This window comes from Oncorhynchus mykiss, chromosome 13 (genome assembly GCF_057628025.1).
Source record: "Oncorhynchus mykiss isolate SJ-2025 chromosome 13, ASM5762802v1, whole genome shotgun sequence".
NCBI classification, from domain to species: Eukaryota; Metazoa; Chordata; class Actinopteri; order Salmoniformes; family Salmonidae; genus Oncorhynchus; species Oncorhynchus mykiss.
Window position 1 is genome coordinate 32,196,220 of NC_143034.1, and position 12,957 is coordinate 32,209,176.

At 44.1% G+C, this 12,957-nt stretch overlaps 1 protein-coding gene across 1 annotated transcript; it reads left to right on the forward strand.

Moving 5' to 3' along the window:
- The first annotated feature begins 5,806 nt into the window (after positions 1 to 5,806).
- Positions 5,807 to 12,541, forward strand: LOC110486003 (protein FAM161A). Its single transcript, XM_021557279.3, has 7 exons — positions 5,807 to 6,113; positions 7,659 to 7,927; positions 8,104 to 9,342; positions 9,658 to 9,825; positions 10,292 to 10,391; positions 10,640 to 10,797; positions 11,936 to 12,541. The coding sequence occupies exons 1-7, from the start codon at positions 5,955 to 5,957 to the stop codon at positions 12,378 to 12,380; spliced, it is 2,538 nt and encodes an 845-aa protein (XP_021412954.3). The 5' UTR covers positions 5,807 to 5,954; the 3' UTR covers positions 12,381 to 12,541.
- Positions 12,542 to 12,957: the final 416 nt, after the last annotated feature.

Sequence of the window (12,957 nt, forward strand, 5' to 3'; positions counted from 1 at the left end):
TTTTACAGGAAATTGTATAGCTCTCTCAGGAATCCACAGATATGTTTTTTGACTCACTGAATAATGTTCACTATCAGTGATACAGAATCTAAACAGTGTGATGAACTCATCATAGGTATCGAGTCTATCAAACCTCTAAAGATCAATAAATCCCGAGGTATTGATGGAATTACAGCAGAATTGTACAAGTTATTTTTTGAACAAGTTGTTCCCTTCCTGAAGTTTTTTTAGAGAGTATTAAAAACAATGTTCTCCCTCCTACAATGAGTCGGGTTAATAAAAAAGTGCTGCTCATCGATAACTGGCGTCCAATTTGTCTTCTTAATAATGACTATAACATATTAGCCTTACTACTAATATAATTAAATAAGTCCTAGATGCAATCATTGATGAAACAGTCTGGCTTTATTAGGAACAGATATTTCTAACAATATCAGACTAGTATTAGACATACTTAACTACTCAGACCTAATAACTGAGGATAGCTTCATATTATTTTTTTGATTTTTACAAAGTATTTGACACAGTGGAGCATCAGTTCTTCTTCCACTCCCTTGGGAAATTTGGCTTTGTGGATTTATTCTCTAAGGCTATTAAGACTCTCCATACTGTCACACCCTGATCTGTTTCATCTGTCTTGTGCTTGTCTCCACCCCCCTCCAGGTGTCGCCCATTTCCTCATTATCCATTTATGTGTTTTCTGTTTGTCTGTTGCCAGTTAGTCTTGTTAAGCCTACCAGCGTTTTTCCTATACTCCTGTTTTCTCTATAGTCCCTGTTTTCTAGTTTTCCTGGTTTTGACCATTCTGCCTGCCCTGACCCTGATCCTACCTTCTGTTCTGTACCTTTCGGACTCTGCTCTGGATTACTGACCTCTGCCTGCCCTTGACCTGTCGCTTGCTGTAATAAACTCTTGTTACTTCGACCTGTCTGCATCTGGGTCTGATAGTACGAACTGGCCATGACTGACCCAGCAGACTCGGACCAGCTCCGCAACGTCATCACCACCAAGGAGCAACCATTGGAAGACACGAGGAGTCACTTTGAGGTCTTATGGACGGATTCCAGACCTTGGCAGAACGCCATGACTGTGCCTTGAATACATGGCTGGAGCAATTACACAGATTATCTGTGAGGCAGCCGGGCCACAGCTACAGCCTCCCAGCCCCCCAATAACACTGCTATAAGCAGTGCGTCTCTCCAGGCCAACCCGGCTTCCCGAGAACCCCGCTTACCACCTCCGGAATGCTTGCTGGAGGAACCTGTTGGCCGTTTCTTTCCCAGTGTTCCCTCATCTTCGAGCTGCAGCCCTCGTCCTTCCCCTCAGACCGCTCAAAGTTATCTCATAATGCTAATGTTCAGGGGGTGGGGCTCTCGCCTGGGCTATGGCGGTGTGGGAACAACTGGGCATCCCCACTCAGCCCCTCTCCAGTCCCAAGGACGTTAGAGCACTGGATGGGCGTTCTATAGGCAGGGTCACCCATAATACTACTCCTATCCACCTGCGTGTGTCCGGAAACCACACTGAGTCTCTATACAGTTTATGCTCATCAAGTCTCCTCAGGTTCCTGTGGTATTGGGGTTTTCTTGGCTCCAGTGCCACAATCCCCTTATCAACTGGACTGCTGGTATTATCGTGGGCTGGAACCTGTTCTGCCACGCCCATTGCCTGAAGTTGGCGCAGCCTGCCCCGGAAGAAGCCTCGGACCTCTCCGCCATTCCTGCGGAGTACCAGGATCTCCATAAGGTTTTCAGCAAGGCCCGGCCCACTTCGCATTCTCCGCATCTACCCTATGACTGCGGGATCAACCTTCTCCCGGGCACTACACCACCCCAGAGACGGCTGTATTCACTGTCGGATTTTGAGACCAAGACTATGGAGACGTACAGAGGACTCCCTGGCTGCAGGGGGTATCTGTCCTTCTTCCTCCCCGCCGGCGCAGGGTTCTTATTTGTGGAGAAGGACAAAACCCTGTGCCTGTGCATCGACTACCGGGGCCTCAATGACATCACGGTTAAGAACTTCTACCCGCTACCACTCATTGCCTCTGCTTTCGAGCCACTCCAGGGGGCCACTATCTCTTCTAAGTTAGACCTGCGGAATGCCTACCGCCTGGTATGGATACGGGAAGGTGGAAGACAGCCTTCAACACTGCTAGCGGACACTATGAATACCTGGCGCCGCCAATCGGTTTGTCCAATGCTCCTGCTGTGTTCCAGGCCCTGTTTAATGACCTTCTCTGGGATATGTTGAACCGGTTCGTGTTCATCTACCTCGACGACATCCTCGTCTTTTCCCGCTCGGCTCAAGAACACGTTCTCCATGTCTGACAAATAATCCAGCATCTCCCTACACAACCAGCTGTTTGCCAAAGCTGAAAAATGTGAGTTCCATCACTCCACCATCTCCTTCCTTAGATACAACATCTCTGCTGGAATGTGCAGATGCATCCGGGAAAGGTGAGAGCTGTGGTGGATTGGTCCCAACCCACGTCCAGTTCAGCTGCAATGTTGTTTTTTTTAGGGTTTGCCAATTTCTATCACCGTTTTATCCGGAGTTACAGCACCGCCATGGCTTCCCCCCTGTCAGCACTCACCTCTCCCAAGTTCCCGTGGTCCCCAGCTGTTGACCGGGCGTTCCTGGATCTTAAGCACTGCTTCATCACAGCTCCCATATTGATCCATCCGGACCCGTCCCGTCAGTTTGTGGTGGAGGTAGGCTTTTCGGATATCGGAGTGGGGGTCGTTCTGTCCCAGCATTCTGCCCTGGACTTTAAGCTGCATCTCTGCATCGCCTTCTCCCATTGCCTTAACGCCATGGAGAGGAATTATGATGTGGGAAATCGAGGAGTGGAGACACTGGTTAGAGTGGGTGGAACTTCACATTCATAGTGTTGATGGATCACAAGAACCTGGAATATCTCCGCACCGCCAAGGGTCTCAACTCCAGGCAAGCTCGATGGGCCAGGTTATTCACCATGTTCAACTTCACCATCTCCTACCGCCCGGGGTCTAAGAATGTTAAGCAGGATGCGCTTTCACGCCTCTATTGCCCCGCTTCTACACCCTCTAACCCCGAGACCATACTTCCTACTTCGTGCCTGGTGGCTACCCTCATCTGGGGGAATAGAGAACCATGTCTGTGGCGCAGGGTTCCCAGACGGCTAACCGGATGTTCCAGATGCTGCCTGCTCCCCTGTCCTGGAATGGGCTCATTCCTCCAGGCTTGCCTGCCACCATGGCTCCTGTCGGACCCTGGCCTTTGTGCGACAACACTTTTAATGGCCCACCATCGTTCCGGACGTCTCAGCGTTCGTCACCGCCTGCACTGTCTGTGCTCAGAACAAGAATCATCGGCAAGCTTCGGCTGGCCTCCGGCCCGCCACAGGAGTCGCTGGTGCGCGATGAGACCGACCAATCCCTCCCTAACCCGGACGATGCGTCGCCCCACGGACCTCCCAGTCGCGGCCGGTTACGACAGAGCCTGGGCGCGAACCCAGAGTTTCTGCTGGCGCTGCAGTACAGCGCCCTTAACCACTGCGCCACCCGGGAGTCCCCCCGACCGTGGTTCACATCCCAGTTCTGGAAGGTGTTTTGCACATTCATTGGATCGTCGGCCAGCATGTCCTCCAGGTTTCATTCCCCAAATTAACAGCCAGTTTGGAGCGTGCCAATCAGAACCTGGAGACGACTCTTCGGTGCCTCGTCTCGGGCCAACCCCACCACCTGGAGCCAGCAACTCGTGTGGGTTACAATACAACACTTTTTCTGAAAGATGCTAGTCAGATTCCCATATCGATTCATTTTCCAAAGCATCTGGTCTATGTCTTAATATTAATACATGTGGACTCATGGTGGTCAAAGATTGTGTGACAACCTCATATTATGGTATTCCAGTAGAAGAACTTACATATTTAGGCATAACCATTACTAAGTATCAGAAATCTTATCTTTAAAAGGAAGAGACCTTCAGCCTTGGTTATTAGGAATCTCTAGACATGCTACGCTATCTTTATATCTTGAAGTTAAAATAAGCAAAGAGAGAGACCAGATGCTTTTGAACTTTCTGTGGAGACACTGTACCCATTACATTAGGAAAACTAATGAATACACATTTTCTGGACTTTACTACCTTAAATACTACTTTTAAGATCAATTGGATAAAACAATTCCTAAGAAGACCCACCATGTGGAACTTTAATACTCATGTCGTCTCTACTTTTGGTGGCCTTAAAAGTTCCAGTGACACTCTCTGCTTTTCATTGCAGGTTTTCTTGTCATGGTCCTTAATTTGTAAGCATAGTTTTTCTCCACACAGATATTATATATGGAATAATCGGGACATATTGTATAAAAATACTTATTTGTCTTTAGAATATTGGTTCCGAAATAATATCCTGAGCCAACTTGTAAATGCAAAGTATTTTACTCAAAAGGAATTCTTATCACTTTACAAAATCCCTGTAACACCTGAAGATTTTGCAATTGTTTAAAATGCCATTCCCTCAGGCGTTGCTTTATTATTCAGGAACGTGTCAAGACCTGACCCTCAGAACATACTTACAATTAAGCTTGTTGACTCAACAGTAGGAAAGATTTGTTTTTCTTTTAGTCCAATGGAGCTATATGAGCCTTGTTTCAACAGGATGTTGTATCTTGTATCAACAGGATATGTTGTACCTTATGTCATGCCTTACTGGAATGGTTTATTTGATAATATTGGTTGGGAAAAAGCAGTGGTGTAAAGTACCTAAGTATACATACTTTAAATCACTACTTAAGTAGTTCTTTGGCGTATCTGTACTCTCCCTGACTATATTTTTCACAACTTTTACTTTTACGTCACTACATTCTTAAATAAAATTCTGTTCTTTTTACTCAATACATTTTCCCCTGACACCCAAAAGTACTTGTTACATTTGAAATGCTTAGCAGGACAGGAAATTGTATAATTCACACACTTATCAAGAGAACATCCCTGGTCATTCCTACTGCCTCTGATCTGGCGGACTCACTAAACACATGCTTCGTTTGTAAATTATATCTGAGTGTTTGAGCATGCAACTGGCTATCCTTAAAAAAATAAAAATAAATGGTGCCTTCTGGTTTGCTTAATATAAGGAATTTGAAATTATTTATACTTTTACTCTTGATACTTAAGTACATTTGAGCAATTACATTTACTTTTGATACTCGAGTATATTTAAAACCAAATACTTCAAGACTTTTACTCCAGTACGATTTTACTGGGTGACTTTCACTTGAATCATTTTCTATTAAAGTATCTTTACTTTTACTCAAGTATGACAATTTGGTACTTTTTCAACAGCTAGAGAAAAGTTTGGATATTGCCACACATATACCTACTTATTAACAAAATTAAGGACGTTTCTTTTAAAATGATTCAGACATATTATCCTGCCAACCACTATATGAAGAAGTTTTTAAAAAATCGAATTGTACCTTTTGTAATGACCACCCAGAAGGAATCTGTGCCAAGACATCAGTAGATGTATATTTGAAAATTACATTTATGAAGATTTTACACTATTTGGAGAGATGTACTGCTTGGATTCTTTACCTACAATAGAAAATAAGTATGTAATTAATGTAATTATTCTTTTGGCCAAATTTCATATTCACAAATGTAATTTTAGAAACAAAACACCACATTTTCATACCTTGAAAAAAATTAATTAAACTATATGTTAAGAAAATGAAATACTCTGCCAACAAGAAATCTGTTAGGCTCTAAATACTAATAAATGTGTACCTTAACAGTTAAAAAAAAATAACTCTTACTTCCTGAAACAGCTAGTCATTTCCTTCACAACCACACGACGCGTCGATGTTGCTCTGGAGAGCACCTGCTGTTCTTTTGATAGCGCTTGCCAAGTAGTTGTAGCGTCTCTACTACATTAAACTTTGACAAAGAAAGCAAGAACAGGGGAAACAATGGCGAATGCCCATCGCGCCAACGTCCTGGTTACCTCCTGTTTGAAAACGCCGGTAGACCCACATACCAAGGCTCCGTTGGCGTTGTATGAAAGGCAGCGAGCCCTTCCATGTTCGCCAGCAGCTGGTCGTATTGACAATCGAGACTACGAAAAAGAGGTAAGATATCGGCAGATGAGTTTGGTATTTGAAAGCTGAGCTAAGCAAGCAATAAATATTCTGAAATTATTGGTTGAAATGCAGCATAAGGGTGGAAAGAGGACTGGAGCGCCATCCAACACTTGGCAAGATGCCATTCATCCCACTAACCAATCCATCAACGTTATAAATTACCTCCAATCTTTATGTTGATCTGGAGAGGAATGGAATCAGTTGCCCATAGGAACCATATATATATATATATATATATATATATATATATATATATATATATATATATATTTATAATTATTTTTTTTACATTCATGGGGTCAAAATTCCATAATAAGCTAATTCTTTGGTCCTCCCTCATTGATCTGCTAGATAGCTTAGTCATGAAACATATTGATCATACATTGCATACAAGTTGATGTAAGTAGGCCTAATGTATATCCTATGATACTGGATAGTGATGTAAATTAAGTGGAGAATCTATTAATGAATATATTTAATGTCACTCATGTTAAAGATTGGGAAAATTCAGGTCAAGCATGTACTTATGTCGGTGCATTCTCATAAATCCATGTTGTTCTCAAATGTTACTACAGAGATTTGACTGTTTTCAGGTCAACCTGCCTGTGTGGGAGAGGATTTCACCTGTATAACTTGTGACTGGCCTATTTTTGGCTTCCCTCATTGACTAGCTTACGCTGACGTCATAGTGCCAGTAATCCTAAATGCTTAATTTCCTTTGGACAACATTATTTCGAATCCCATTTTATTTTTCCTCACTGGACAATGATCTTCCCTACATCTGGGCATCTCAAAAAATAAATACATTAGAAAGTACATTCATTTTTATCTGGCTTGTACTCTAACCAGTAGGATACTAGTTAGAATTGCTTGTCCAAGCTTTAGACATATTTCCTTAATATTTGTAAATGTATGATTTGATCTCGTCCATTCATCACCCCTAGAAAAAAGATGGAGATGGTTGGGGGCCGAGCAGCTAATGTGAAAGTTGAACACACTCCTTCCATTATCACCCACATTCTGTGCGTGACCATATGGATAGGTCATCCAAACCCACAGAGCTGGGGATAATGAGCTTAGGCCTCAAGTAGCCATCTCATATTATGTTCTACTCTACACACTTCATAACCATCCACAATATGTCCAGTCATCAGTACTACTCTTACATGATGACACACTTCCATACATTTGGCATATTAACACAAATGGGGCCACCCATTCAAGAAATATCTGAAAGTCATCGAAATACAGGTGAAAGGCTCTTTCTTCCATGCAACCATAATCCTATCCAAGATACCCGTTGCTTCCAATGACTTACTTAAGGGATAATGCCAGAGAAGCCGGTGTTTGGAGGATATATTGGCACCGATGTTAGGTCCGAGACAAAGTCGATTTTACATTTGACCAATAATGTCCTTTGTAGGCTACTTTTATTATTTGTATGGAATGGATTCCAGACACATGCTCCACAATCCGTGCACAACGTAAATGTTTTTTGCTTAATTTCCCTCATGACTTTCTTTGACTTCTCAGCTGCAGTATGACGACTCGGGGTCTGAGTACGGTGATGGGGATGCCCCCGGGAAGGGCAGCCCCCTGATTATCAAAGACTACCGAGTGACAGGGGATCACATCGACTTGCGTGAGTTCTACTTCTCCAACGAGGAGTACTATCGTAAACTGGAGGAGCTGAAGAGGGCCCACCTTCGCACCATGGCCGAGCTAGAGGGCATGTACCGCAAGAAGCTGGAGCTCAAAAGCACACCACCCTCAGAAAATGTGCAGGGGGCACTGGCACACAGGTGTGTTGTGGCTCTTGTTTGGAATTAGTTGTTTTTCTTGATTAACCATCAAGATGATAAGCTGAAGTTGGTAGGGTACATTATTTCTGCTCCTGGAGTGTACTGTACTCAGCGTCTACCATTTCTAACGTGTCAATTAATATTAGAAGGGTGTAAAATCTTTGTTCGCTCACCAGGTCGTACTTGAAGATCAGCCCCATGCCTGTGAGGCGTCTGAGGAAGGCCCACTCTGCTCTGGAGCTGAGGAGGGGCTCTGGGCTGTCGGACACATCTGACGAGGAAGGTACTGTCGACAACAATGTGGAGAAGGGTCTGCAGTCCTCCCCCAAAGAGCACATCAAGAACATGTGGCAGGACTTCAAGCTGTCACCTCGCAAGTGTCACCTGTCCACATCCTCCCACCAGAGCCTCATTGGGGACAACAAGAACGGCATCAAGGGTAAGGACCGGAAGCAAGGGCGAAAAGATGTCGAACACGAGACTTGGAAACCCAAAGTGACCGTCCCCAAGCCGTTCCACATGACGCTGCGGGAGAACCAGAAGCACCAGAAAGGTGTGAAGACACGGTCAGAGATTGAGCTGGAGAACACGGCCCTACGGAAGCAGCTGGAGGAGCTGACAGAGTGCCAGCACAAGTTCCGTGCCAGCTCCGTACCCGCCCACGTGCGCCTGCCCCTGTATGAGGAGCTCCAAGAACGCGACGAGGCACGGCGGGCCATGCGTGAGCGGGAGCAGCAGCGTCTGTGCTCCACCCAGCAGCCCTTCAGTTTCCTGGAGCGCGAACGTCTCAAGAGGGAGCAGAGAGAGGAGCAGCTCCGCAACCTCCAGCCAAACAGCAAGGAGAGAGTCCAACCATTTAGGGCCAAGCCCGTGCCCAAGGCAGTGTATGAGGCGGCGTCGGGTGAGCAACTGAAGGAGGAGCAGCTGTACCGCGCCATCAAGATGCAGATGAGGGCCCAGGAGTTGCTCCACAGCGCCTCCATGCCACCCAGCATGCTTGCACGCCACCTTAGCGAAAGGAAGTGGGCCAAGGATGAAGCCAGTGGGGACACCGCTGGATTTGAGGATGACAACAGTGCCTCTTACAGGCCTAAGATAAATACGGAGGTGCCCGACTTCGACGCCAGCTACAGGAGGTTCAAGAAGCAGCTGGAGAGCCGGCGTGACGTGAAACCTTTGACGACGTGCGAGCCGTTCCAGCTCCGGACGTCACAGATCCCCTCGCACCGCGAACGCATCCTGGCCGACATCGAGAAGGAGCAGATGAGTCCGCGGGCCAAGCGCTGGCCTTACATCAGCATAACTGGGCATGTCCGTTCACACAACTCTAGCCTCTGCTCCTCCCTCTCAGGCAGTCTGGAACAGCTGCCTGCCAAAGTCACCGATGCCAGCAAAAAACGGCAAGAGGCCGTAAGGTACTACCCACATAGAATAGCAAGGAGCGTCTCCTTTTTAGAGGAGCTAGTGAGAGCTTCAGAATTTAGTTGCTCTTTTTAGGAATAGTTATGCCCTGAAAGTTGAAACCCTTGTCTGTTGAATCCTGTGGACTTCCTATCCCTATGGACTTCCTATACACTCCCAGCTCCAAAACAACCAAATGCCCAACCTCTGACATTATTACCCCCCTAGTCCTACTTCTAGTGTCATTGGCCTTCATTTTCCCTTTTGACAAAGTCCTTCCTCTACCCATGCCTTCCTGTCATCGATGACTACCATGTCTCCTTGAGTAGAAAGGTACTTGAGCAGAGAAAGAAGGCAGAGGAAGAGGAAGCGAGATGGAGTGAGAGGCAGAAGCAGAGAGAGAAGAAACTTGCGAAGGTGGTTTCGAAGCGCGCCCAGGCCAACGACACCCACGTGCCCCTCTCTCAGACCAACCAGTCCAAGCTCAAGCAGTTCAGGTACCCATAGAAACCCATAACATTACAATAATACTTGTAGCAACCAAGAAACTCACCCTACCTGAGACCAGTACTAACACCCACTCCACAGCCCGCCCCACATTTTCATATGGAAGTAGTGAATGGAATTGCAAACCTAAAGTGTTAATTTAACACTATTAAAAAGACTGAACCGAACATTGCCTCAATAGTCTCAATTGTGACTCTTTTTCTAGTATATTATATTGAAGAAAATGGATGGATCTCTTCATTGTTTTTATAAGACATTAAAAACATACTAATGTGTGGATACCCTTTTGTTCCTTATCCCAATTTCAGTTTCAAGTAATTGTTTCGGAATGATTTCCATATCAGTAACAGTAAGCTGCGGTTGTAAAAGTGATGTTTTTGTTGAATAGGTCAGGGTTGAGGGTTATTTGAGGGTTGTGGGATCACAGGGGTGAGAGGTTGTCTGTGTTTCAAACAGAAAGCAGGACTTTCAGCGCAGGAAGGAATACAGGGAGGAGATGAGGGAGATCCAGGAGAGAGTGAAGGGGAGGCCTCTGCTGTTGGAGCAGGTCGCACAGGTGAGCCTGAACCCCCCCCCCCCCCCCCCCCCCCCCCCCACACACACACACACACACACACACACACACACGTGGAGTGACATGACATGGGTTGCATTTCAGTAGTTATAAGTGGCTTATTTCCTCATCTCCTCAGTCCACTCATTCACACAATAAATATATATTGCATGAATAATAAATGTATGACTGACTATTTTACCCATCACTGGTCATGGTGTATACAATTTTTCACTTCTGTCTATTGACAGATGAATGCCAAACATGCTGCAGAGAAGCACTACACAGACACCCTGCGAGGTTGTGGAGTGAGTGAGGACTTTGTCAGTGGCAAGGTGCCCAAGTCCCAGCGGCCAGGTGGCCAAGACTCTGCATGCAGGACCTCCTTCTCCAGTGACTCCAAACAAAGGTAGACTTCTGGCTCAATGACAGTGAATTATACATTTTGTAAACATACTTCATTAGTCAAAATCTCTACGAAGACAATACAGTAAGTATCACGTTGCAAAAAAAAAAAAACGTTTTAGGCCTACTTCATAACCTGTGCTGTGGTCTTAGATCTTGTATACAGTATTACAGTCTCAGATGGTGATAGTGAATAGACATATAATACATAACATATTTAACACAGTCGTAAAGTTACTCATAATCAATAGAAATATTATTTTAAAGTAGTTGAGCCATGTGTAAGGGATAATCAATGAGGGATATGCGTTCTGTGGAAAATAATGAAGGACATGGAAGGTGTATATTACTTTACAGAGAATGCATAGAGCCCCGAGTTTATTATCCCTTTTATACCATCGCTATAATGTACACATTTGCCGCTAGAAATGTGTTCAAAATCCACTGAAATAGCTAGCAAATGTACTAGATAGCTACAGTAGTTGCCTTGGTAACGAAACAAACATACTGCTAGTTTAGCTATCCAAACCATCAGTTTTAGCGCAGAATAACTGATGAATGTACGACCACTCAATACCGGTTGAATATGGCTGGTAAACGTCGGCAAAAAGGCGCAATTAAAATTTTTGCCAGCAGTACAGTTACAGTCACCAACGATCTGGATAACATGAAAACAGCCTAACCAACTCTGCTAGGCCAAGTAAAATGGTCTGAGTGAGTTGTTCTCTCATTTGTAGCTAGCAGTGCTTGACTGCCGTTGTGAGGTCAGAACGCTCGGATCAACGCTTCTCCTTGGCCAGAGCGTCCACTGTGCGCTCTGAATTCACTAAAGGACAATCTGACAACGCTCCGAATTTACGGACGCCCAGAGCACACTCTGGCACTCCAGATTGAATTTACGAACACACGTTTAGCTTGCTATTATAAAAGTCGAATTCAACAATGGCAATACTGTTTTCAGTTCGACTTGTGTTGCTTTCATAGGCCACTCAAACATATAACATGTAAGAAATAACAAAATATATTGAATCCTAGCATTCTTAAATAATGCACGCTCTAGAATGCACTTCAAGCCAATCAGAAACGAGTATTCAACAATGCCATGGTATAAGAGTTTATATGTTTTTATTTTGTTTCCTCAGTGACAAGGATGAGACCGATACACCAGCTATTTACAACACGGTCTTCCAGGATGACTACCCAGACAATTATGAAGACAGCTTTGCTGACCAAGAACTGGAAGGAGAGCAGGAGGCTGAGAAAGATGAATTAAAGTCCATGAAAGAGGAGGATGAAGGCCATGACGAAGTAGGGCGGGAGAGGGAGGACATTGGGCGTTATTCAGATGATTGTGATTATTCAGATGACCATTACTCAGATGATGATGACCATTACTCAGATGCCAATGAGCATTACTTGCCCCTGGACGATGAAAAGAATGAAGGGAGTGACATCATCAAAAGGCCCAAGAGTACAGAGAGCAGCCCAAGCTATAGAAGCGGCCAGTACAGCCGAAACAGTCAGAAGTCAGAGAGTGATAGGGAAAACACCGCAATAGCAGACAAGAAAAATGACGAGGATGACTGAAAAGTCAAAGGAGTGCATTTTCTCACACGTAGGCGGACTACATTGTGCGCAAACGTCTACAACACTGACACACAGTGGTAGAGATGCTTCTACTATAAAATATCCTACCATACATTTAGCCTATCTGTCTATATGTGTGTGTGTGTGTATATATATATATATATATATATATATATATATATATATATATATATATATATATATATATATATATATATATATATATATATATATATATATTATATATTATATATATATATGGGAAATGTGTAAATACAATTGGTTAATTTCTTGTTTATTAAAAGAAAATGGCAAATACAATTTAGTGTGATACACAGACCAGAGGCAATTGTAGTAGTAGGTTATGGTTATACAAATTGTCACATTGAACAGTTTAGGGTACTCTTTGTTTTGTGATATCCTACTATGCAGGAAATACAACACTATGACCACTTACTTTTGGATGTTTGTGATCCATTTTCTTTAGACAATTATTTGTCAATGTTTTGTGACTAAATATGTGTAGCCTAACATTTGCAAAATATTTCAGGATCATACTTTCATTTCATATATACAT